Source organism: Patagioenas fasciata, chromosome 3 (assembly GCF_037038585.1).
Source record: "Patagioenas fasciata isolate bPatFas1 chromosome 3, bPatFas1.hap1, whole genome shotgun sequence".
In the NCBI taxonomy this organism is placed as follows: domain Eukaryota; kingdom Metazoa; phylum Chordata; class Aves; order Columbiformes; family Columbidae; genus Patagioenas; species Patagioenas fasciata.
In genome coordinates this window covers 9,946,722-9,971,063 of record NC_092522.1, presented here as the reverse complement: position 1 = coordinate 9,971,063, position 24,342 = coordinate 9,946,722, and the positions used below count along the sequence as shown (strand labels likewise).

Genomic DNA, 24,342 nt, shown 5'->3' with positions numbered 1-24,342 from the left:
AGTTCACAGTCTTCAGTTACAGTCAGAAGAACCTGACGGAAAAAGTATTTTCAAGCACGTGGGTCATACAAGACAGATTTTTTAAAAACAACAACAGCTGGTTTTGTACCAAGACAGTGGCATTTTTGTTTTGTTTTGTTTTTAAAATAACAGTGCTCTCCAGAATCTGTATGGCTTTTTGGCCTCTCAGACTATGTCACAGAGGAAAGAAAAATCAGACGAAAATCTCACATACGAAGAGAAAAATAATTTTAAATTGGTAGAATACAGGGATAATGATGGTCACTGGCGGCAGAGCTCTTCTCCAGTAATAGTCAAAACGTACACCCATTGCGAGACAGCATTAACACATTCAGCTGGTAGTTTCATAGAATGCCCTTGTTTTTTCAGTGATGTTAAGTCACATAACTAAGCCTAATGAAATTACATTAGCAACAAAGCAATTTGATTCATTGGTAATTCCACCAGTGAGGAAAGTCCTCCTGATTATTAAAAAACAAAAACCTTCTTCCTTGATGCACCAAACTTAACAGAAATCTGCCTGAATGCAAACCTTCAAGATTTGGCCCAGGAATTTATGAGTCCTAAAACTGAAAATTGGAGAAACGAGCTCAATGTATTTCTCACCGTTCAATGCAAGTTTACGTATTTTCCACATAATGTTCTCCAGCAAAACAGCTCAATAATTTCTTCTGAAAAAAACCCACATAAAACACATAAAACTGTATCCTAGCTAGGACTCTGGTGCTCACACTTCAAAGTTATCTGAAGAAGCCTGAAAACCAAGTGTAGTTGAGCAGCTACAGCTTGGGCTAGATTTGAATTAGCACATGCATGAAAGAAAATCTACATCTCTCTTCCATTTTAGGCATTTCTCTGAGATGCAAAGATAAATGCAGAAGTATCTTACACCTGAAAACTCACTTCTAGCAATTACCTTGGCTTTGCACCTTGTACCTGTATGCACTGAGAGGCAGGCTTCAAGTAGTAAAGAATTACTAATTTTCTCTCATAGAAAAATGTTTCCTTTCAGGAAATAAGAAACTCTGTTGGGCAAACATACCAAGAAGAGCATATATCTACAAAAAGTCAGTTTTGACAGCACCACAACTGAGTAATTTTTTAAATAGTACCAGATGATTCAGAACAAAGTAATACTTTACAGAGTTTTGAAATGAATTTCACATGATTTACAGCATGCACTTATTTATTAACCAAACTGACTGGTTAATGTACTACAGAGTCTGAATCTTGACAAAGAGGTTGAAAGAAGCCTCCACTTTAACCCACAGTGTGCACCCCAGATACCCATACAGGCTACCAACAGATGACCGGATATCTTCAAATGTACCTCTGTGAACCACAGAAACCTTAAGCTCTGTTTTTCTAATATAGCAAAGCTAACAGTAATAATCTAGTATGGAGGAGCTGTTTCACTTGCCCTTTTTTAGTCAGTCATTCAGGACAGACTGATTCATTTCAAGAACTCTGGCTCTTCAGAAGTAATCGCTGCAAGTTTTTAAGGGTAGACAAGCCCTCTCAGGACTGACATTGTTTACGAACATTTCTTCAAATTACTAACAGCTGTTCATACTGAGCACAGTGGTGCCTCACCCACATGCATATAAAGGTTTGTAGAAGCCCTGCTCACATCCTATTTGCTGTTTGTGATTAGTTACTCCCCTGCTTAATGATGTCTCATATCATCTGTTTGTGGAGAAGAAGGGCTGCAGAGGCTACAAACCGAGGTAACCAAGTTGCCACATGTTAAGGAGTTACTACCCAGACTCAGCAGAGATGTCTGACCACATTCAAGCTCCCGTAGCAGTGCAAATTCAAAGTAAAAACAAACAAAAAAATTAAGGAAGCCCATTCAAGTAATTAACTATGCAACAGACATACTAAAACTAAATATCAAAATGGCAAAGTCAGTGTAGCCAATTTGATACTAAACAGCCACTATGAGTTCACAAAATGTCAGGCAAGTGGGACAAAAGCTGCAAGTTCATCAGGCTCATCAGCTGAGAACTAATAAGCAAGTTGCTGCATTAAGCAGAATGTTCTGCCTTGATGCAACTTTGTGGCAGACATTTTAGTTAGAATTTCAAAAACAAGTCTTCAAGCATGCTTGGTCTCACTTCAGCAACTTCAACACCAGCTATAGAAATAATACACATTCTCTAAACATAAGAGAAAGAAAAGGCTTTTGCTGGCTTCGCAGCCACTCCTGTACTTAAGCTCTTTAAAACTCTGAAGTCATTCTGTACTTTCAGCATTTCACAGATGGAAGTGTGTGAAAAACATGTCCCCAAAATAAACTCTGAACTATACAAATAAACACAGCACTGTCACAAGCTTGCCCTCCTCTAGCCTCTCTTTTATCATACTTATTTCTTGTCTGTAAACAAGACTGCTAGGACAAAAAGATACAAGGTAGGCAGCGCCAAACAACTCCAGAATGCTATCAACACTTTGATAGAACATTACCAAACCAACATAACGAGGACCGTATCAGCTCACATAATTTTATTAGTTTTTGAGGTGAAGTATTTTTCTTTTAGTAATCATTTCCAGGCTGACTGAGGCTTTTTTACTTGCTAGAGGTGAGGCACTTCATTTCAATTGCAGAAAAATTTAAAACCACACAAAGACACACAAACAAACAAACCCAGGCAAATATAAAAAGCCTATCTTCTAAAAAAAGTCAAGTTTAAAACCAATCTGTGACCTAAACTCAAAGTATAGCTTAATAACATGGTAGGAAAGACGTATCAGTAAAATGAGATATACAGATACCTAACTTTCATCATATTTTAAAATCTAAGAAATCTATAGTACCTATCTCATATTAGAAATAAGATTTAGAAACAATTACTCAAGAGAAGGATGGAGATGTCATAGCCAAAGTGCAGGAACGCAGCTGCTGACACAAGGCTTCAGTCCTGAAACTCACACGAGAACCATGAGTTGGAACTCAGCGCCTGTGGAGCAAAGCACCACGTCTGGGAATAACTGTACATTCCTACTTTTGCAACGGAGATCTGCTTTTTCCTGCTTCTGGTATTAAAACTAAGCATGCTTGTATTTGCTGGATCACGATTTGCAAAAGTGCAGCTGTGGGAGTAACTGTGTGTTTTACTTCTCCTAGCTTGTTCTTTTAAGAACAGGAGCGAACCTGACATTAAGGGGTGTGATGTTATGAAGTAGTGGGCTTCTTTTAATAGGTAGCCCTGTCAATTCAGCTCACCCTCCCTCTCTCAACAAAATGAAAAGGTTAATAGAATCACATTAAATGCGATTTTTGTCCCAATATCCTCACATGTTACTTACAATTTTTTTAACAACAGATTTAAATATCTGTGCTTCCCAAAGTTAGAGCATGGTGCTTATTCCTTAGCTTTTGATATAGAAGTCTACCTGAAACTTCAAAATTGGATAAAAATAAAGGATGCAATCCCCCCGAAAACAATTCCACTATAGTTATATACACTAAAGCAGCAAGACTTGTCTTGCAAACATAAAGGTCTAGAATACAAAAGTAAAGCAAAGATAGCAGAAGATCTAACACAAAGGGGCACTGAAGTATTACAATAGAAACTGTCAGTGAAGTGGTAGCCAACTGAAATCAAAGATCATAAGAAAAGCTTTCTTGTTAATCAAAAGCAACGTGGAACCTCTTTCCAACCAGAAATGCACAGACTAATCTAAAACAGCTCCAGCACACAGAAGACTGCATCCTTTTTCAAAACTTCAGCTTCTCAGATAATTGCTTGAAAACTCGACATGCTCCAAAGATTATTTTTACTGTGGCACAAATGAAGAATCTCTGATTAAATAATTAAAAAAGAAAACCTCGTGGCCTGTAAGTTCAGCCCAGATTGGAATACTGCAACAAGATCCTCTTCCTTAAGCGTCTTTGTAAAGCACGCCAAAAACATTAGTTAGAAGTCTAATCTAAATAAAGCCACTATTAAAAAAATAAAACTACATCATACCATGGCTAGAACAGCTAAGGAACTGGACAGGGAGGAAGGATTATTTCCTGGCACAGTAATGTAGCAACAGACTGAGTTCTCTTTCTCTTTTTATTATCATATTAAGCCTTCACAAGGTTTTGCTAAAATAAAACTGAAGTTTGTAGCTCATCTGCTTAACAGATGATCAATTGTATTGAGCAGCAGGACTTTGTTGTTTCTAGGCATACTGTGAAAAAAAAAAAAAGGAAAAAAACAAAACCCAAAAAACAAAAAGGAAAAGCATGCATAGCAAGGAAAAGAAACTGAAGTCCAAATTCTGTTTTTGCTCATTTGCCAGATCACCTCACCAAACCTGATACCTGAGTGCAATTATGCAGGTGCAAATAAGGATTCAACTGCATTGAAGGCAACTGAATTAGCCAGCATAAGCAAGATCACTATCAGCCTACCTAAGCAAGACTCTACTAGAGCAGAACTGGGCTGTACATGCAAATTATTTCACCACACCAATTTTGGATAAGCCCCAGACCTTCAGAATAATTACAGTGCCAGAGACAATGCTTCATGTCAGCTACAGTATTTAAGCTGTGTACTGTTTGTCTGAAGAGATGAAGCGCTCAAATGCCAGGTACCTTTTTTCAAGCCACCAGCTTCAACTGTGTTCTACAACTCTTACAGAATGACACCCTTACTAAGGCTTGTTGCAAGAATTTTGGCTTATACACAAGTACTTAAACACGGTAGGTCCTCCCTGATTCATTTTATAAGACAGAAACTTCTTCCAAACAGATGGGACTCTAGAGTTGATAAAAGAAAGGTCTAAAAGCTACACTACTATTAAAACTGCAGACCATATTGTGCTGTTTGGCTTCACCTTGAAATGCACTGGTAGAGTTAAGTAATTGTGAAATAAGAATTCATTAATCATAGAAACTTCACAGAAAACCCAGAGGCACACTGGAATATACAGCTGATGAAAAACCAAAAGAAATGTGCAGCATGAATTCAATTCAGCAAATTCATGTGAAAGAAATAATGGAGTTTTCTACACTTAAGATGTTTCAGGCTGTTAACCACCGATACTGACTGCTCTAACCAGTTTTAGGACTTTGGCACTTTACACAAAAAATAGCAGCCATTTAAGTACTGATACTTTTGATCACGAATAACATTATTATGATTAGCATCTCATGCCTATTTGCTCCAACCCCTTGAGATGCAAAACAAAACTGTGAAGATTTTCAAATTTAAATGTTAAAACTCTTCTTACTATTAATCACACCCATTGTCCTTGAGGCTATACTCTCAATTTCACTAGCATTAATTTGGTATGAAAACTGATCCAAGTAAGGGCAAGTTGATGTTCTTACAAGACCACACGATCACTTTGGTGGAAGCAATAGCGAGACAAGGCAGCACCTGTTATCCTCAAACCAGAGGGCTAAGGAAAAAGAAAAAGCTACAGATACATTCACAGACAAAGCTATGGAAAGCAATGCAAGAATTTTAAGCCTATCACATTAGAAGCTTATATAGTCAGTGTAACAACAAAACCTAAGACAGCTCCTTGAACCTCTTAGAAAATGCCCATTACTAAACTTGTTTCGCTTGGGTTAGCAAGAAAAGTCAGCTCACAGACAAACTCTGGTCAGCAGAGCAGAAGGGCCAGGGCTGTCCAGCTCAGGTCTGGGGAGGGGGTGTTACGTGTGTGCACAGGACAGGGAAATGAGAGGGAGAACGCATCGCTCTCAGCCAGCCGTAAATATTACACCAGCTCAGAGCCTCTGGAAACAGCCTTCTGTAGAAATCCAACACTAGAGCATGAGAAAGTACACTTTGGTACAGCTTAGTGGGAATGTGTCTAATATAATGATCTGCAGTTTTATAAAAGCTGGGGGTAGTTGCTGTAGAGACATGCTGTCCAATGAACAATTTTAAGCATTCCCTCTCTACCTACTTAAAAAGAAAATGTTTAGAGAACAAACAGTTACAGACAGTACCAGCAAGAGAATACTAATAGCTTGTATTGTTCTACACTTGTACTTCATGCAACTAATCTCAATCAACATCTTAAAGAGGTAAACAAAAGTTCTATTGTATTTTGAGGGAATTCTAGACGTAATTACTGAATTCTCTCTTCAAACTTTTCCTATAGAAAAGGTGCAAGTAGAAAAGTTTGCACTCTCAGAGTAACTGTGTAGATACAAACTCACCATGTCCAAGAACCGCGAGATTGTAACCGCACTTCCACTTGGATTTACGATACATAATCAAAAGCCACACTTGAAGCGAAAATGACCTGTTGATGATGGTGGCTGTCAACAATGGGTTCAGATCAGTTAGCTGCTAGTGCAGACAGGACAACACTTTTCAACACTGCGAGAGAAAGCGAGACCATATGGTTAAGCCCCATCCATTCACATTAGCACCAAATGGCTAGCATCACCAATTGAGAACTGTCAGCTGGGAGATGCAGAGGTGGAAAGTCCGCCTGCTGCTCACAGCCTCTGTAAAGAATGGTTTCATAGAAGTTTAGCAATGTTGGCTTGGTGTCTACTAGAATAAATGCATCTTGAGAAAAACTCAACTTACACATGTTTAAACACAGCATATACTCCTGCGTCCAATGAGTATCGCTAATGCAAAGCAACTCAAATAACTGTTTAAAATTATTAGGGTAAGCCAGTTGGTTTCAGAATGCTCCAGATTCACCCAAACTTAAAAAGATGTTCTGGAATTATAGAGGATAAGTCCAAGTTTTACATTTACAGAAGACTGGTAGTTGCAGGTAAGCATTAGGCAAGTATTGTCAGCATACACTATGCTACTCCAGACCATGCAATAAAAATAAAGGGAAGAAAGAGCTGGCTTTAACTTCAGACTACTTTGAGTAGGGTGAGCTGGACCACATGATCTCCAGAGTTTCCTTCCAAAATAAATTATTCTATTAATTGACAAACTTGGCCACTAGTGCAGAGGTACGAGTTTTCACAGAATTATTATCTATCACCTGTTTTCACAACCTGCAGGAATGCCTGCGCTTAGTTGTTACCACTAACATATAGCAGGAGCATGTTTCGTGGTTAAACAAATTTAATGTGGCATAAAATACCACTGCTGGCAAAAGCAGCTGCCTTGACAGCTGCCCTGGCATTTAGATGACACAAGGTTTTTGTACAACCATGGTGTCTACAGAATCACGTGCCAATATATTCCTCAATTTGATTTACCAGGTTTCATGTATGCACCTGAACAGAAGACAGGAACAGAGGGCTGGGACTATGTTACACATAGTGATCTCTGTGTTCATTCCCAGTGAAAGAGTGAAATTACATTTTTTAAAATACATAGACTAATTAATAGTGAGATGACAGAAAATGGGGTTTTATTCCTCAGCAGCACTTAAAAGCTGTGTTTAATCTTGAAAAATAAGAGAGCATAACCACTCCTATTCTTAACTTTGGAGCTAATTTCTGTTTTCTTTGTACTCACCCTGCTATTCAACTTATTTTGTTCCTTTAGGTAACAAAAGCTACATTCATCACCAAAAGACAGCTTAGTACAGCAATAATGTTATTAGCATGCATATTGAGTTAATACTAAGCTTATGTGAAGGATGTTTGAAAATTAAGCTTGAAAAAAAGTACAGTAACAGCAATAAACTAAAAATTCCAAGTTCTGCTTCATTTACAAAAGCAGTCTTGCAACAACCTTTTCTTTTGTCTTCATCAGGTTTAGTCATTTCCTGTACAACTTTTCTATTACTGTTTTTGCTATGCTTGGGGCCTAGGACCTGGGACAATTTGAGAGACTAAAGGCAGGCAAGCACCGTTAGGCTACTCAGTTCTGCAGCATGATGTAGCACTAACTCCTCTAATGAGAAACACCATCAAGATATAAATTACCAGAACATTTTTGGGAGACAAAAATGAGGCACAGTTTGTCCGCTAACATTTATGCAAGTTACTTTCATAACCAATTGCTAAAACAGAAATTGCAAGCAGGATATACTAACATTAACACATCTTCAGGTCCAGTTGCAAAAACTCTTCTACCAATATTCCTTCCAAACTGGTCACTTGTCTGCATGCTACAAAAGCATCTTCTAATATTGCTTGGCAAAGGCAAACTGCAGAAACTGAACAGGTCACAACAGAGACTCCAGCACATGTGTGCTAAGTCACAATGAAAAGACAGGAGAAGAGAAGAACAGTCTCTGAAGACTGTGGGATAGTGTCTGAAGATTGTCAAAGCTGAAGTGATTGTTCCAAAGACTAATCACCATCCTTAAAATGGAGTAAAGTCTGAATTATAAACTCTAGTTGAGGACTGGACAACCGAAGTTCGACTTAAAACCACACTCACTCCTTCAGTGCAAGAGTTAGGTCTAGCAAAAACTACGGACTACTGCGGTTAAGCCTACAATGAAGACTAACTAGGAATTCCCACATACTTCAATTACAATAGTGACTAATAATAGGGAATGTAGAACTCCTTGGAATTTTAAGCCTCTCTGTATCAAGAAGATAGCTCTATTCCTCACTTAGATGCACGTCTTGAAAAGCTGAGCAATTTTAACAGCACTAGCAGAAGGTAAAGATGCAAAGCAGAAACCAAAGCAGACAGTAATCTAATGAAAGGAGGCTCAGGAGGAGTAAAAGTGACAGAGGTAGAAAAAAAGAGGCTCTACCAAGTGCCATGCACAACGGAAGGGAATCCTGCTCTACTCTGAGGGCTATGAGCCACCTGGCCAGAAGCCATGTTTATGCACAGCTACTTGGCCCTGAGGTATTGAAAATAAAAGATGAACAGCCAAAATACAAGGCCAGCAGACACAGCTGTCAGGCAGGGATCAGCAGGCCTGACGACTGTAGTGTTATAAACGCTCTAGCCCATGTTGGTTGGCTGTCTTAAACTAAGGGAAGGAATAGGGTATAGTGTATCTACCCTCAGGTACATAAAGAGAGGAAGGAAACAGCTCCTATTTGTGCTTTGTGTCTCTCCCCCATCTCTTTCCTTCCTTGCTTCTTCAGAACTCAAGTTCTTCCGGGCACACTTCTACACATACAGCATACGAGCATTGCAAAATTAAAGTTTAGAACTTTTGCTACGGTTAGCTCATTCTGACAGTACCCTCCCACCTTAGGCTTTTATAAAATTCAAGTTTCTTGAAAGACAGTTGATGGACTTTGTCTATAACACTACCCTTAGTCACAGCATACTAGTCAGTACTAAAGACTGGAATTCACAAATAATTCAGGGATTTAGCTTCTATAAATGCAGAGTTTGGGTACTGCAGAGACGTCTGATCTACAGCTCTTGCTCATATAAACAGTCCCTAGCCACAGAGATAAAGACTTTCAAGATCCTTCTGCAAATTCCTGCAGGGAAAAGAAATTAAAACAATAGCAGATTGGATGGAACAGCTCTAAGAAAAATCAATAATAGTAGCTGTAAAATCTAAAATTAAAGTAAGTCTGGTTTTGATGCTTTCAGGAGACACAGTACATTAAATCTGGCATAAGCCCAATGGAACATGAAGTACTTGTAGACAATGTCTGCCAAGAGCTAGAAATATAGCACTTAGTCTTTAAAGAACAAACAGAGAACCGTGGACCATTTCTACTTTATGCATCTGAAAAAAAATTAAATCAAGGTGATCTTTCCAAGGGAACATTTGTATTAAAACCAATTGGTGTGCTTTGTGCAATACTGAATGGAGCATATGCCGATTGGCAGATAATCAGTATTCATCGTTTTATAATCTGTTTCACTTGTTACAAAGGTTACGATCAGATACACCTCCTCATGTTCCAAATCATCAGGCTTGTGTCTCAGATAAGCTTCGTACCTGGTCCTTGGTCACACTGACACTTCTAAACATCTGACACAGTGGAAGCAGAAGAAAGAAATGGGAAACATGAACTTGGGGAACCCACACTGCACTATTTTTTTTTTCACCTACTTTCACATTTGTTGGTACTCAGTTTACTTACGTCAGAGCAGAGCATGATTTGATCAGTAACTCAATACTAATTCGTATTTCTGCAGCAACCTCCTCCAAACATTAGCAAATTAAACATCAACAAACCTGTGAGTTCCTTACCTTTATTAAAATGAGGACAAAAAAAAAAAGAGGGAGACAAGCTTAACATGCATCTGGGGCTTTGGAGACATCATCCATCATCCCAGCACACAGGCTCCTCTCCCTGCCATCTCCCATGCACTGAACTCCTAGTTGGACAAGAAAGTGGAGAGCAATCCCAGCTCTGTTTGGTTTTCTGCTATTATAGGTGCAAGGGCTTACACATTCTCCCCCACATCTCCTGGGTATTCAAGAGAGAATACACCTCTCCTGTCTCTAGGACCAGTATAAGGTGCAGTAGGATCACAGCCCCAGCCCTGCCTTGGGAAACTGGAGAGCAAGAGAAGAGAAAACAGGCTATGCTACACTCGGCATCTGCCCAGACCAAAGCAAGAAACGTCTCTTGCCACCTCATTCTACGCATAAGCCAGGGACTGTCTGGATCTCTAAAACTGCTATTTCTTCATCACTGAGGTTTTGAAATATATGACAAAAGGGACAGAAAAATCTGAATGTTAATCCTCCTCATTAATAGCTATGAAATAATAACAGTATGCCCACAATGCTTGCTACTGTGGGCTCAAGGAGACTAAAAAACACCAGATGCTTGCTACACATGCTTACTGACACAATAAATAAGCTTTTCCCTTCTCCCTGCTACTGGTCCCTCTTGGCTTTAAGGTAAAGGTTAGCTCTTCCCTCATCTTTTGGATCAGGCCCCTATCTCGTCACTGCCAACTTAAACAAGCTCCTCCCCAAAGTTACAGTAAGTGAAAGATTGCAGGAAAAATGTTTTTAACACTTTACATCTAGAGGCAGGAGTTTCCCTTGCTAACTACACATGTCTCAGAACAGTGAAATACGGACAGTTATTTAAATTAGGGGAAAAAATTAAAAAGTACATAGATATTAGCATAGAAATTCAAAAGCAGTTGCTATACCTAAGTCACATGTGGTTCATAAGCCCCCTCATTTTACTACAGCATCCTTGCCTTTCTCAGTCAGCAGCAAGAGGTACAAGGACCTACTCTACATTCATGTCTGCTGCTCAGAAAGCCCCAGACAAAGCTAATACACTGGCCACAGTACTGACTGCAGATACGCAGACACGTGCAAGGAAAAAAAAAAAAAGGTAAAAATAAAAGTAACTTGTGCATTTATCTGTTTGCAAGATCAAGAAGAGTTCCTCAACTTCAGCAGGTGGCTGACCACCACAGAATAACGCATGACTTCTTTTAGAAAACAAAAGGAAAAAAACACCCAGCTGCCATCCTCACCACAATACACTGCAACAGCTTTCAGAATTTCAGTAACCTTAACCAACAGCCAATGCTGCACCAACAGGGAAAGCTATACTGGAATGATATTTCACACCCACCACATACAGCACCAAATGAATGCAAAACCAAATTATGTAGGCTATCGGCAGCATAGTAATTACCTTATAAAGACAAAACAAAAAAAAAAAAATCAACAAAGATCTAGTATGGTGGAATCAAAAAGAGATGATTTGTCCGTGAAAGTCATCTAAGCACAATGAGGTGATCAACTGTCCTCAGACTAATATGCATTACCATATAATTTGTATTAAACTTGGTCTGTTAATCTCACAGTATGAATTGCACAGTTATATATGGGGGGGGGTGGGAAGTACATGTATCTATATAAGCAAATATATATAATGGTTTAACTCTAAGAGATGCAGGGACAGCAGTCTGGACCAGACGAGCAGTCCTTATCAATAGTGTCAGCACTACCATCACAAATTCACTTAAACATTATCACATGAGAAAGAAAACAGAACAAAGGAAACATTCAAGCCAGGTTTTGGGCCTTCAGATGGTCTGCACTAAAAATGTTTAGATTTTCTCCCTGTATAGAAGCAGTTTTTACCGATTTCCCCCATAAGTTTCACAGAACTTGAGCTGGATCTCTCCCAGCCCTTTGCTGATGGTACATTAAACAAACACCTGCTAATTTGTGCGTGTTAGGGGGATATTTAAGTGTTACCACCATGATAAGTTTTACAGTTTGACGATTATCCTCTCCTAACTGTTCAACTTCTGATCATCACTATTAACATTACAAATATTTTATCATTACAATGTCAATTAAACAGAACCTACATTCAATGTGAGAACAAGCTAGAAACATTTTCCAGGTAAAAAAATCGAGGTGATCTTTACATGTGGTTTTAATTCCCCCTTTTAAAGAAGAAAAAGAGGATTAAAGCACTTGAACATACCAAATCTTTAACAAGTGTACAAGTGATGTTCCTCCTCCTCTCTGCCCCAAGTTTACCAGCCTTATCTGTGCTGGCCATTCAAGCCTGCATTGTGCCCTAAGGTCAGGGTCAGGCCACGCACCACTCAAGCACAAAGATCATACTACAGCATATCTAGTTTAAGGAAAAACATCCCTTAGGAAGCAGTGCACGGACAAACAGTGCACTCACACCACTTCTAGGCATGGTACCACTTTTTGTGGAGTTCTGAAAGCAGTATTCCTAAACCTGAAACCAAATTGCCATCAAGGTTGGGTCATGAAGATCTTCCTACACAGTCAGCAGCTCTGGTTTCCTATACACAAGAAACTCTCCCAGTTTCTTTTATAGAAGATCCTGACATCATTAACAGCATGTTGCATTTTCTTACTTAAATTCAAAGCAGAGCATTTGTCCAGCAGAAAGGATGAAGATCCAAGACAAAGTACATACCCTACCTGAGACATTAGCTCAGGGTTGAGGTCCCTGTACTCTCACAGTACAACAGAAGTTCAAAATCATCTTCAGCTAGCTTTGAAATATGGCAACTGAAACATCTACATGTGTTCCTTTTCTTCCATGTTGAGCATTCCTTGGAGCATTTAAAGCGGCTCAGGGAAAAGGCAAACCAAGCCAAACAAAAAAACCCCAAACATATTAGTGGGAAACGGCAGAACTGACTTATTTTTAAAATTAGCAGTGTATCCCAAGAGGTACATCACAGAAGGAAAATGAGCAACAAGCTCTAAAATAGGAAGTGAGTTACTTTATAGTAACCCTCCATGTGTGATGCATTTTGGATTTTTTCCCCTAATCTCATACCAAATAAACAGTTTAGTTACCTGGTATGACAAAAGAACCATTACTTATTTTCCCAGTTGAACTATGTGTTAAACCATGATCAAGACAATATTTATTTGTGTAAAAAAATATTGTACTGAACTACAACTACTTCAGATAAGTGGAGAGAATATCAAAGTAGCACCAGACAAAATCTCAGTATACATATGAACACTCAAGAGGAGCCTTGAGACTTCTTCGCAGGAGTTCTTCAGGGACCACTTTTATCATTCAGCATGATTAATTTGTCTTAAAGAAAATACAGATGAGGTAATCAAGTCTGTATAATTTTAAAATCAAACTTTTACTATTTAATACTGCTAGGTCATTAAAAGCAGAAAGACCTGAGGACAGGGAAAGCAGGCACTTTGGGGCAGGAAAGGCATGGTCTTAACACTAGAAAAGGAATTACAAACACATGATACCCTAAGCCTACTATCGCTACTAGTTTAATGTTGTCTTACAGCATCCTAACGGACTTGATGGTTAAGGGGACCATATTTGCAGGCTATGTAGGTTCACTAGTTCCCATACCTAAAGCTTGCAGTTCCACCTAGGTGCTTCATGCACTGTCCACATCATTGCTGATCACTTCTTGGGCAAAGAACAGAAATGTTTCAAGCTGGATCTAACCCAGAGATTTCAGTTTGGCTGCTCTGACCCAAAGAACAATTGAGACATTCATGTTGTTCACCCAAGTTAAGGGGTTACCATCCTAGAGGACAAGCTGGCAGAAGGGAAGGAGAAACAGCCTCAACCATTGCTACTTCCCAGTTGCTTGCTGCTCCGTTCAGACAAACCGCAAGACAATTAAGCAGGAGCACTGAAGAGGCAAGCAGGGCAGGCTGAGATGCTCAAACCAGATCACTAAGTTTGCTCTCACTATGTCTCCACGCACTTTTGCAGGCCTTGAGCTCCACTGATGCCAATGGCAAATCTTAAGTCATCATAACGGGGTGTGTGTGTGGCGGTGGTGGTGTTGGTGGAAATCAGTCCCTTCAAATTTGATCTCTACCTCCCACCTTGCCCATGAAGTACGGAAAACAGGTATCCCAGCTCAGGAAAGAGTACTTTTATGTATTTGTAATGGAGCCCGAAGTGTTATATAGTTGCAGAAACAGAGCTGCTTGCATTTCAAGTATGCAAAGTACATCCAGGCACATGTATCAATTGGCAACAGAAGCAAAAATTCATTTATGGTGGTCCACTTAAAGACAACTTTGGCTATGCAGGGTTTTGCTTTTTGTGTATTGTTTTTCTATTTTGGGGGGTTTGGGTTGGATTTTTCTTTCCATCTTCTCCTCAAGTCCTAGTTACAATTAACTATTCCCAAAAGAATCTTACTCAATCAACTTGCTCCAATCCCATATGCTGCAAGCATGTACAAAATATTTTTTTATATAACCTACTCCTTCAAAATCTCAATCAATCCACAAAGCAACATTCTCTAGTGGCTATTCATTTTATCAACTATTCTAATAATTAAAAAAAAAAATAATTCTGCAGATAATTTCTGGTTTAAGTCTATTTAACTTCAGCTTTTTCCTGCCTTCCTTGCTGTTAATTTCTGTGCTTCACTATAGGCTTGTCTACAACACAGAGCCTCAGCCACTATGGAAAATGCTATAGGCCCACCAATGAAAATGCAGCACTTAGTGAAAAAAGCTGTTTTACCAAAAGCACCATGCTTACCTCCATGAATATCAAATATGTAAACTAACAGGCTGACAAAAGCACTCCATGGGCAAAAGCTTGCCTACACGTGGGACTTCACTTTTATCAAATAGATGATGCAATTGTTCCCCTCAACACATACATGCCCACTCTATCTAACACAGCCAGACCAGCACCGATCTGGCCCAAATATCTCTGTACTACTGAAAAAAAAAAAAAAGTCTCCCAAAAGGAATGCTTTTCTCCCTTGTAAAAACACATTGACACAATTAATGCGCTACAAACAGGGTTGGCACAGGAAAAGATCTGGCTGACACAGCTGTATAGCCAATACCAAGGGAGATCAAGAACATTTTGAGACCGCACAACATACCCTAAGTCTTCTACAACATACTCTACCGGTGAACAAGGATGGTACTGCAATGTGAGTGCGAATCAAACAAATTCTCTTCCCAACATGAATATAATTATGGGGCCAGAGGAAGAGCTTTTGACTGCTCCTACTCTGACAACCACCATGTACCTTCAATCAGAACAGTAAAATTATAGGACACTCCTGATCCTGAAATCACAGCCAAAAATGCACTGCAAGGTTCAGTCTACTCTGCGCATGAGATTTGAGCACAAATTTCAGCATTTATGTAAGTACATGCCATGGCTGGCAATCAAGTCACTATGACTGAATTCAGCAGCATGGATTAAGACACAAGGTCAGCAGATTAATTTTATTACCTATTCATGAACTGAACTGTGCTCTTGCACAGCAGGGACTGAAGGATTCTACCAATCTTTAACCAAATGCTTCCACTGAGGCACTACGTTCAGTCCAAATCAAACAAGCTGCTGATTAGTTTGCACTTGAGCCCATGTCCCAAAACACCACCTTTCACAGCATTTACACCTGGTACATCAGCCAGGAGATGAGGCTGGAGCAAGATCAGCGTTGATGACCATCTACCTTTAGCATAGGGTACCAGCAGAGGACAACAGACTTTGCCTGTAGTTTCCAGTCAACTATTTTACATCCATTCAGGACTACACAGTTATTCTAGACAGGTCACTTTGAGGAGCTGGCAATAGTTTGTGCTCCCAAGCACATGACAAGGGTCAGCAAAACAAGTCCATGGCACAGGGCTCACCTAGGTAACCAATAAGCTGTGCACTCACTCATGTGAAGCATCGAAGAACCTCTATCTACTTGAAGCAAAACCTCTTTTCCAAATCAATATAAATACAGGATGCGTGAAAAAGAACATATTCATAGTGCAAAGCTGTAATTTTTCTGCAAATCAAGTTATTGCCAATAGTTTTTCCTGCTTTTAGGAGGCAGCAGCAACAAGGTAGAGATTTGTTTTTTGTATTTTAAGGATGATTTCCAGCATGTCAATGAGCTTCCTTCATTCTTAACCTGGAAGGCAGTTTTTTTAATACATCAATTCAAACATTTTAAACAAAAAACAAAATCAGTTGTGACTGTTCTTTGCCACATCCACTGCAGAACTAGGCCACAAAGAACATGGCATGACGCTACCGTGTTGCTCTAGCCCACCTCCAGCCTCCCACTGAAGACCCTACACCAGCACAAGGAGATGGAAATCCATCCCACGAGCTGCCCACAGTCTCCAGGGAGACACAGACTCATTTCAGTTTTCCCCAACTGACATGATTTGCACGTCACAGAATCAGAACTACTTTGCTATTGTCCCTTCTTCCCCATGAATTGCTCCATCCAGGTACCCTAAACAGGCCTGAATGGGATGCACTGTTAATTTCATTAGAACCAGCGGGCTACAGTAGGAGTATGAGAACCAGAAACTAGATCAGATGGAAACGTGCTTACTTCTTTCCACTGAAACTCTCTCAGCAGTATTTAGTAGTGCTCGACCTACTTCCTACACCATCTCTTTGCTGTCACTTCCTTTGACAGTTTGTCAGCACTCCTGCGAATGTTGCAGATTAAGAAGCAAACGTCTGGGAAGCAAAAGAGCTGGACTTTTTCCTGTTGATGCCACCTGCAGCGAAAACTTTTACGATCTAACCAGCAAGGTGCACAGTGACCAGCTAGCAAGAAGCACCTCCAATTACTGGCATCCTGCAGGAATTCCTAATCAACTGTGTAATTTCACTTGCAAGTATGCACTTAAAGGCAACTTTGATTTCTCAAGAAACACCCTAATTCTTCCTTTTTTAACTTGGGACACAGATTAACATTACAAACTCCTTTGGGTTTTCTGTCCTCCAGTATGCCAGAGTTTCTGTCTGAGAACACACATTACATCAAAATATACTTGCAATTAGTTCCTTTCAAATGAATAAGAGTTTTAAATACTACTGGCTCCAAGCAGATGATGATCTATTTTGCACCTAAAAACACACAGTCTCTAGTTATAAATCCTGAAGTGAAAGGATCCTGTTTTCCATGCCTAGTTCCTTAATAGAAACCAGTATTGCTGCCAAAATACAAAACAGATGTAGCACACAGATTTTACGCTTAAACTAGTATCTAAGTTCTGCTTTATGTGAAATACTAGTAGTTACTCAAAATTTTCATTTCCAAGACGAATACTAGCATGGTGATCTGCTGCATTGAGAAATACAGTGTTTAGTAAGAATGGAAACATTAATTAGGCACACTTCACAGACTATACTCAGCATAACATAGGTGCTCCTGCAACAGGGAGTAGTTACATTTATACAGTCCTAAAATTATATACGGCCCTTTGAAGGCAACCACGAGGCTGATATGATCTCAGGTGAAAATGAGTTTGACACCCCTGTCCTACAAGCTTAATTCATTCATTTGAAACAGGAGACGTTTAAGCTTAAGGTACCTATACACAACTAAAAGGTATCCCTAAAGCTTCCTGCCTGCCCATTCATAGACCTTCAAAAGGAGCTAGGACACTTATCTTACACGGCACTAAACCGGTCTAATTATGAGCGCTCATTTTCCACAAACTGGGCTTTTTCTTGGGGGGGAGAGTGCAGGGAAGAGGGGTAAGCGCCCTGTGCAGACGCTTGAACTTTGGCACCACATTACTCATTCCCAAACTGTGGGCTTAAAACATTACAAAGCCACACGGGCCACATGACAACACATGCAAATGAAAATCTGTGTAGTCTGTTCGGCTGAAACTTTCATCTCCGCTAACCTACTGGTGCCTTTCAGCACAAAAAGCGACAGCAGATGTACCATCAACAGGTCATCTGGCTGTTTCTTCGTAAAAAGAAAAAAAAAATAAAAACACAAAACAAAAACCACAAAAAGCTGCTAAACAGAAACCGGAAACAGCCTTTTTTTCCCCCCCCAGTTCTCCCCCCAGCCCCCACAAGCGTTAAAAAATGGAAAAAATAAACCCATCATCCTTCGGATGTAGAATCGACAGCTCTGTCTAGCTGAAATGCTTCCTAAATTTACTTTCCAAGTATGTGTTTTCAAGGCAGAAGAGTCCCAGCAAAAACAAGCGGGTGGCCTTTGAAAGATAAGGCCAGAAACATGAGCGTTACAGCTAGACTGCTTTTTCGTGCATGTATTCTAGAAGCTGCATCTTGCAGAGGTGAAATAGCTCAATTTTTTTGAGGGGATAGTAAAAACAAAAACAACGGAAAAAAAAAGCTTTCAGTGTAAAATATAATAATCGCTTCAAAAGATAGTTATCCCTTTTAAGAACCAAAAAATGTATTCAGCTGAAAACACAACTGCTGCTCCTCTCCATTGCCTTTTAAAAATCTTCTCCATGATTGTTACAGGCAGAAATATTCCCCTGCTATTAGCTCTTCCTGAAATTGCGTTATTTAACTACTTGCAAAAAGAAAAAAACAAAACAAAAAACAAGAGAGTGAAAAGAAAAACCCGACGAAAGTTGCGCTGGATGGCAGGCTGCTCACAAAAGAGCCAAGGCTGAGAATATGGGAAAGATACCTCGCAATTCCCCCAAAGAAGCTTAAAATTAAAAAGACACAACTTATCTACCAGCTATCTGGATTCTTCCGAGGTAAAACAACATCGCATTTGTTATGGTTAAGGGAGGAAGGAAAAGAAAAAAAAAATATATAAAGCTTTCCCCCACCAAGATTTTGCACGTTAAACCAGCAAAACAAAACCCCCCTTTGTTTTGTTTTCACCGCCTGCGTGCTGCTCCCATTCAACGCTCCGGCACAGGGGCTGGGATAAATGGAGCCTGGACTTCAGGGGGACTCTTTCCTCCTCGAAAAAAAAGGATAAATAACAACACCACCGCCAAAAACACATATCTCCCTAAATTAACAAAACCTCGGAGTTTTAATACTGAGCTACTTATTTTTTTCTATTTTTATTTAAAGTGATGTTTCTCCCGAGGGCAGGCGGCTCGGCAGCCGCTCCATGACAAAGAGCTGCTTCCCCAGCACATCCAGCCCGAGAGAGGGGCTCGGCCAACTCCGACTGGGTGCGAAAGATTTAAAAAAACCAACCAAACAACAAAAGGACAATAAACTGGCCAAACCTTCGGGAAAAAAAAAAAATCTTTTTTAAAAATATTAACAAAAAGGGAGCCCTGAGGAGGCGCAGCACAAAGCGCGCAGGGCGGCGGGGAAGCGGAATAGGGGGAAGCGGCCCAGGGAAGCGGGCAGACCCGCAGCCCGCCTCCCCCCTCACGATACGGGCTCTGTCGCGACAGGCGCGATACTCACCCCGGGAAGGAAGGAAGCGGCAGACGAGGCACCCCACGCCGGCAGTCGCAGCTCCCCGAGGCGGCAGAGGCAGGCCGGCAGCGAGGTGAAGGCGAAGGGGCAGCCTCAGCTTCCGCCCCCGTCTCCTCACGGCCGCCCGTAGGACGACAGCCCCGGCTGGGCTAGAGGGGAAGGCGCCTCCGCAGCGCTCCCTCCCGCCCCCGCGGGCCCGCGCTGAGAGAGAGAGACCGTCCGTGAAACGGCAGCAGCTGCCGGGAAGAGGCCGGACACGAACAAACCGATCGACGCCGACTCCCCCGCCTTCACCAGAGCCCGGGCCTCCCCGCTCGGCTCCGCCGCCCTCGCTTCCCCGAGCCGCCCGCCCTCTAGCTCAGCAGCCGCCGCGCGCTCGCGCACCCCACCGGCGGGGGCGGGGCGGAAGGAGCGGGGGGCGTGACCCATGACGGAGCCCCGCCCCGAGGCATGACGGGAGTTGTAGTTCCGGCCCCGCGCGTGTGCGTGGCTATACGTGTACGTGTACATACATACACACGTACAGGTACATATATATGTGTGTATGCATGCATGTTTTTGTGTGTATGTCTGTATATATGTATACATATAGAATCACAGAATCATTTCAGTTGGAAGAGACCCTCAGGATTGTAGAGTCCAACCATAATCTAACTCTAGCACTAAACCATGTCCCTAAGAACCTCATCTACATGTCTTTTAAACACCGCCAGGGATGGTGACTCAACCACTTCCCTGAGCAGCCTATTCCAATGCCTGACATCCCTTTGCATTAAGAAATTTTTCCTAATATCCAATCTAAACCTCTCCTGGCGCAACTTGAGGCCGTTTCCTCTTGTCCTATCACTTGATACTTGGGAGAAGAGACCAACCCCCTCCATGCTACAACCTCCTTTCAGGTAGTTGTAGACAGCATTAAGGTCTCTCCTCGTGTATATAAATGTATGTATATGTATTTGTATATCATCGAGTCACAGAATGGTTTGGGTTGGAAGGGACCTTAAAGCTCATCTAGTTCCAACTTCCCCACCATGGGCCGGGACACCTTCCATTCGACCAGGCTGCCCAAAGCCCCGTCCAACTTGCTGTGTGTATATGTTTGTGTATATATAGATAAGTATAGGTGTATATGTCTGTGCATGTGCATATATTAACATCTGTGCATATATATGTGCATATATTTGTGTGTGTATATGTATGTACATGCATGCACTTATAGATAAATACGCACGTGTATTTATATAAGACGTCTATGTATATATGCATGTATCGCATCTACTCCCATCTCTGCAAACCAGAGCCTCCCTATTTTTCAATAACAACATCAAGCATGGTGGAATAATAAACACATTCAGTAGGAGTCAGGAGTGATGCTCTAAGGCTGTTATACAGGCTCAGAATTGAATACAAACTCTACAGAGTGGCGTGAAAGCTCAGCACCATTCGAGCTCACACCTGGCTCTGGGGTTTTAGCCTCATTTCTCTGCCAGAGTGAAATAAATAATCCTGGATCTTATAACTTATGGTGTGCTGTCTTGATCCTGTCAAGTTACTCTTGCTATGTGTGTGGGGGTGCTTAAATAAATATATAAAAACATATTTTAAGCAAGATTGCTCTGTATCATAGGCTGCTCTGGCAGTACTGCCAATGATAACTATCATAATTTGTTTGGAGAAAACATATTATTGAAATAAATACCTTGAAATACTATTTCAGCTGAAAGACTCTTCTCTAGCAATGGAAAGACTACATTAACTGATTTTGTTCTATGTTTTCTGTAGCTTGTACACAGTGAGAAATAAATAAACACATTTGTAAGGGGAACCAGGGCTTTTACCCCCACATCGCTCAGAAAAAAACACAGTCCTGCCCCAGCATGACACACAAAGTCAATGAAGATGCTTTCCTTGCCGTCACACAGAAAGCTGCTGAAGAGTTAACAAGGTTAGAAACAATTAGTTGTGCTGGGCTGTGTAACTCAGGTCCTTAACCTGAGTTTCACTGGCTCTGGGATTTTTAAAGAGAGATTAAGAGATATAACTGGCAGCTCCGAGATTACAAAAACAAAAGGGTCAGGATGATCATCTATTCTGACCTCCAGGGCATAACCCCGGGCATCCTGAAGACAGCTTTTGCCTCAAAGGCTGTATTTCTTTCAAAGAAGCATTGACACCTGAGATAAAAATAGCCCTGATGATAAATCCTCCCCCAGCCTTTGACGACTGCTGCAAACAAAGCCTGGTGTTAAAACAGCTCTGTCGAGTGTTTATTGGTTTGCCTTTAGATTTGCTGTAACTTTGTTCTCTGCCCTGGCAGCCCATTATCTCTGCTTTATTTCCAACCTAGGTATTTATAGCCCTCTGATCAAGGCATCCTTTAATCTCCTCTTTGCTGAGCTACTGATACCAGCATCCCCTAATCCTTTGCTACGGGGCAAGTCGCACACTTGCCCTCGAGCAGAAGCGTACCCCACAAGTCCCCATAGCTGTCCAAGGTGTCACTTCACACAGTACCTGACCACAGCACAGCAAGAAGCATGCACATGGGCACGTGGGAGATAGGTGGCTGGTGACGGAGTTGCTGAGGCGTGGGTGGAGAAGCTCCTGGCATGAGCCTCGGCACCGAAATCCTGCTGGGTCCCACCTGGGAAGAAGCCATGTCTCTCCTCTCAGGGACCAGGTGCTTCCTTCCCCGGGATGGGGAAGAAGGTGGGGGAGAGGCAGAAAGTCACAGGCATCATGCTGGGATGAGCCTGGTGCTGCCTGACCCCTGCGTGCTGCCTTACATGCTGGGACTATTGCATGTAATGAATCACTTGCCACACATGTGATGTAACATTACAGTGTTAATAGATCTCATTATTATCCAATTTACTAGAGGAAACGGGGGCGTGGAGAGGTGAATATTATGCCTGGGGCGTACTGGGGCTAGATAGCTGGAGACATCATGCTGCTGTCCCATGTTCAGTTTACTAAGATACATAGGAATTAAGCACAGCTGACAGAAGCACCCACTGAGGATGCTGAAGAAAGCCTGCGGGGAGAGGAATAGCTCACAAGGGTTTGCCTTGCCCATTACATGTGTGTCCTGACACAGCAGATGATCCTCTTGCCACATTGAATGGGGTCCTGTTTGGCTACCAAGAGATGCTCCAGGCTGCTCTCACTCACTGCACTTTTCTGTAGTAGCTTATGGGTTTGTTGTGTCGACCCTTGGGAGGCTTTTTCCTGATTTCTCCCCACTATGCAACCCTCCTGCAGAATTCAAAGCATAGATAAGGAGTTTCCAGTATCCCACCATCCCCACCACAGCCACATCCCTCCTGCCTGCAGGACGAGTCCCGGATGCCAGCAATGCAGGAACCAAGCACAGCCCTGTCCCGGGACAGCAACCAGGGCTCACGTCCCATTGCTGACCCTCTTTTATCCAACTCTAAATTAGCACCTTCATGATGAATAGCCTTTGATGGACTTCTGTTTCATTAACTGGCCCAATCCTTTCTTAAGTCTGTGCAAGCATTTATCCTTCATACAACCCCCTGGTGCAGCTCTGCCTGCAGTTGCCTTTCTGATCTCCATCCTGCCTCAGGGTTCATTTCTTTTTCAAACACAGTTCAGAGGAAGTTTAAGAGACAAATCAGATGTACAAAGCATTCCTCTTATAGGAGGAACAATTTCAGAAAGCTTTTCTTTCCCACTTAAAAAAAAAAAAAAAGAGGAAACAGCTGAGTTTGGTTGCAGCTTTTGGTATTTCCTTATATTTAACACATGTCCCTTGCTATGGAAAAAGAGCAACCGCCACTCCAGGCTGACAGTCCTCTGTGACATGCCCAGAGGTCTGGAGAAGCTGGTGCTTCATAACTCAGCTACCTGCTGGCAGCAGGCCTAGGGGCTGTTTTTCCCTGTGATCCCACCATATCCCCATGTCCCATAAGCTTGTACTAACCAGGGGTAAGACAGCAGGGAGCTGAAATACAAAAGATTTGGTCTTTTTCAGGGAGCCAAGCTGGCCTGAGGTGACCCAGCACCACATATAATCAGTTGGAGAAAGGAGGGTACGTAGGTAGAGCACACGTCTGTGGATCCATCTCATTTCAGACCATTTTTTCCCTCCTGGCACTGAAACTTGGAGCTGCCACCCAGCAAAGCGGAGCTCTGAAATAATCTTTGATATTTAAACAATTATTTTCTGTTTTCTGACAGCCACATGCTGTTCCAATGTTCATGTCGAACAGGCATGAGTCAGATGCAAATGAAAATGACACACGGTCCCCTTTAATGTTCCCATCAGAGCACGTATGGTCCTGTGATCTCTCCACAGCAATGAAGAAACAGTAAAGGATCTTGGCCAGGTTTCTGTACTGCTCTAAACCACATATAGCCCCAACAGCTCATCCCCACCACACTGCTCCTGTCTATATTATTAAATTAAATGACCCTGAACCAGAGTGGTTTGGCTGGGCTAATGGCCATGCTGCTAAACACCATGTATCCCCAAAAGTGTGTGGCTGGTCCAAACTCCCCCTCTGGTTCCAACACGTCTCCTGGCCATGCTCAGGTCATCTTTTAGACTTAGGCTGCCAGGATACTTCACCAAGTCCTCCCTAAAACCTCAGAGAAGCCCCTCGTTTCTGGGGGAGAACCTGTGTCCCCAAGGAGCATTCTCAAGCCCCTCTAAAGCAGCTGCCTCCCCTGGCTGTGAAATGGAGATTGATATCACCTTTTTCATCCAGCCCCTGGGATTTAGGGTGATTCACACCTACACACAAATAAACTTTTTCAGGGACCAAAGCTGCTGGGACTGAGCATGATGACAGGGC

The 24,342-nt window shown here is 41.6% G+C and overlaps 1 protein-coding gene across 3 annotated transcripts in view; it reads right to left on the bottom strand.

Annotated features, from left to right (window-relative positions):
* Positions 1-19,871, bottom strand: part of PELI1 (pellino E3 ubiquitin protein ligase 1) — a 45,998-nt gene extending 26,127 nt beyond the window's left edge. Inside the window, exons 1-2 of one of the 3 annotated variants that reach the window (XM_071805731.1) lie at positions 19,511-19,592; positions 6,191-6,353 (exon numbers count right to left, since the gene is read on the bottom strand). In XM_071805731.1, coding sequence (XP_071661832.1) covers positions 6,191-6,245 — 55 coding nt within the window. In that variant the 5' untranslated portion in view covers positions 6,246-6,353; positions 19,511-19,592. Of the gene's footprint in view, positions 1-6,190; positions 6,354-19,510 lie in introns of all 3 variants that reach the window. The other 2 variants (XM_065835179.2, XM_071805730.1) reach the window with 2 other exon arrangements.
* Between the last annotated feature and the right edge of the window lie 4,471 nt (positions 19,872-24,342).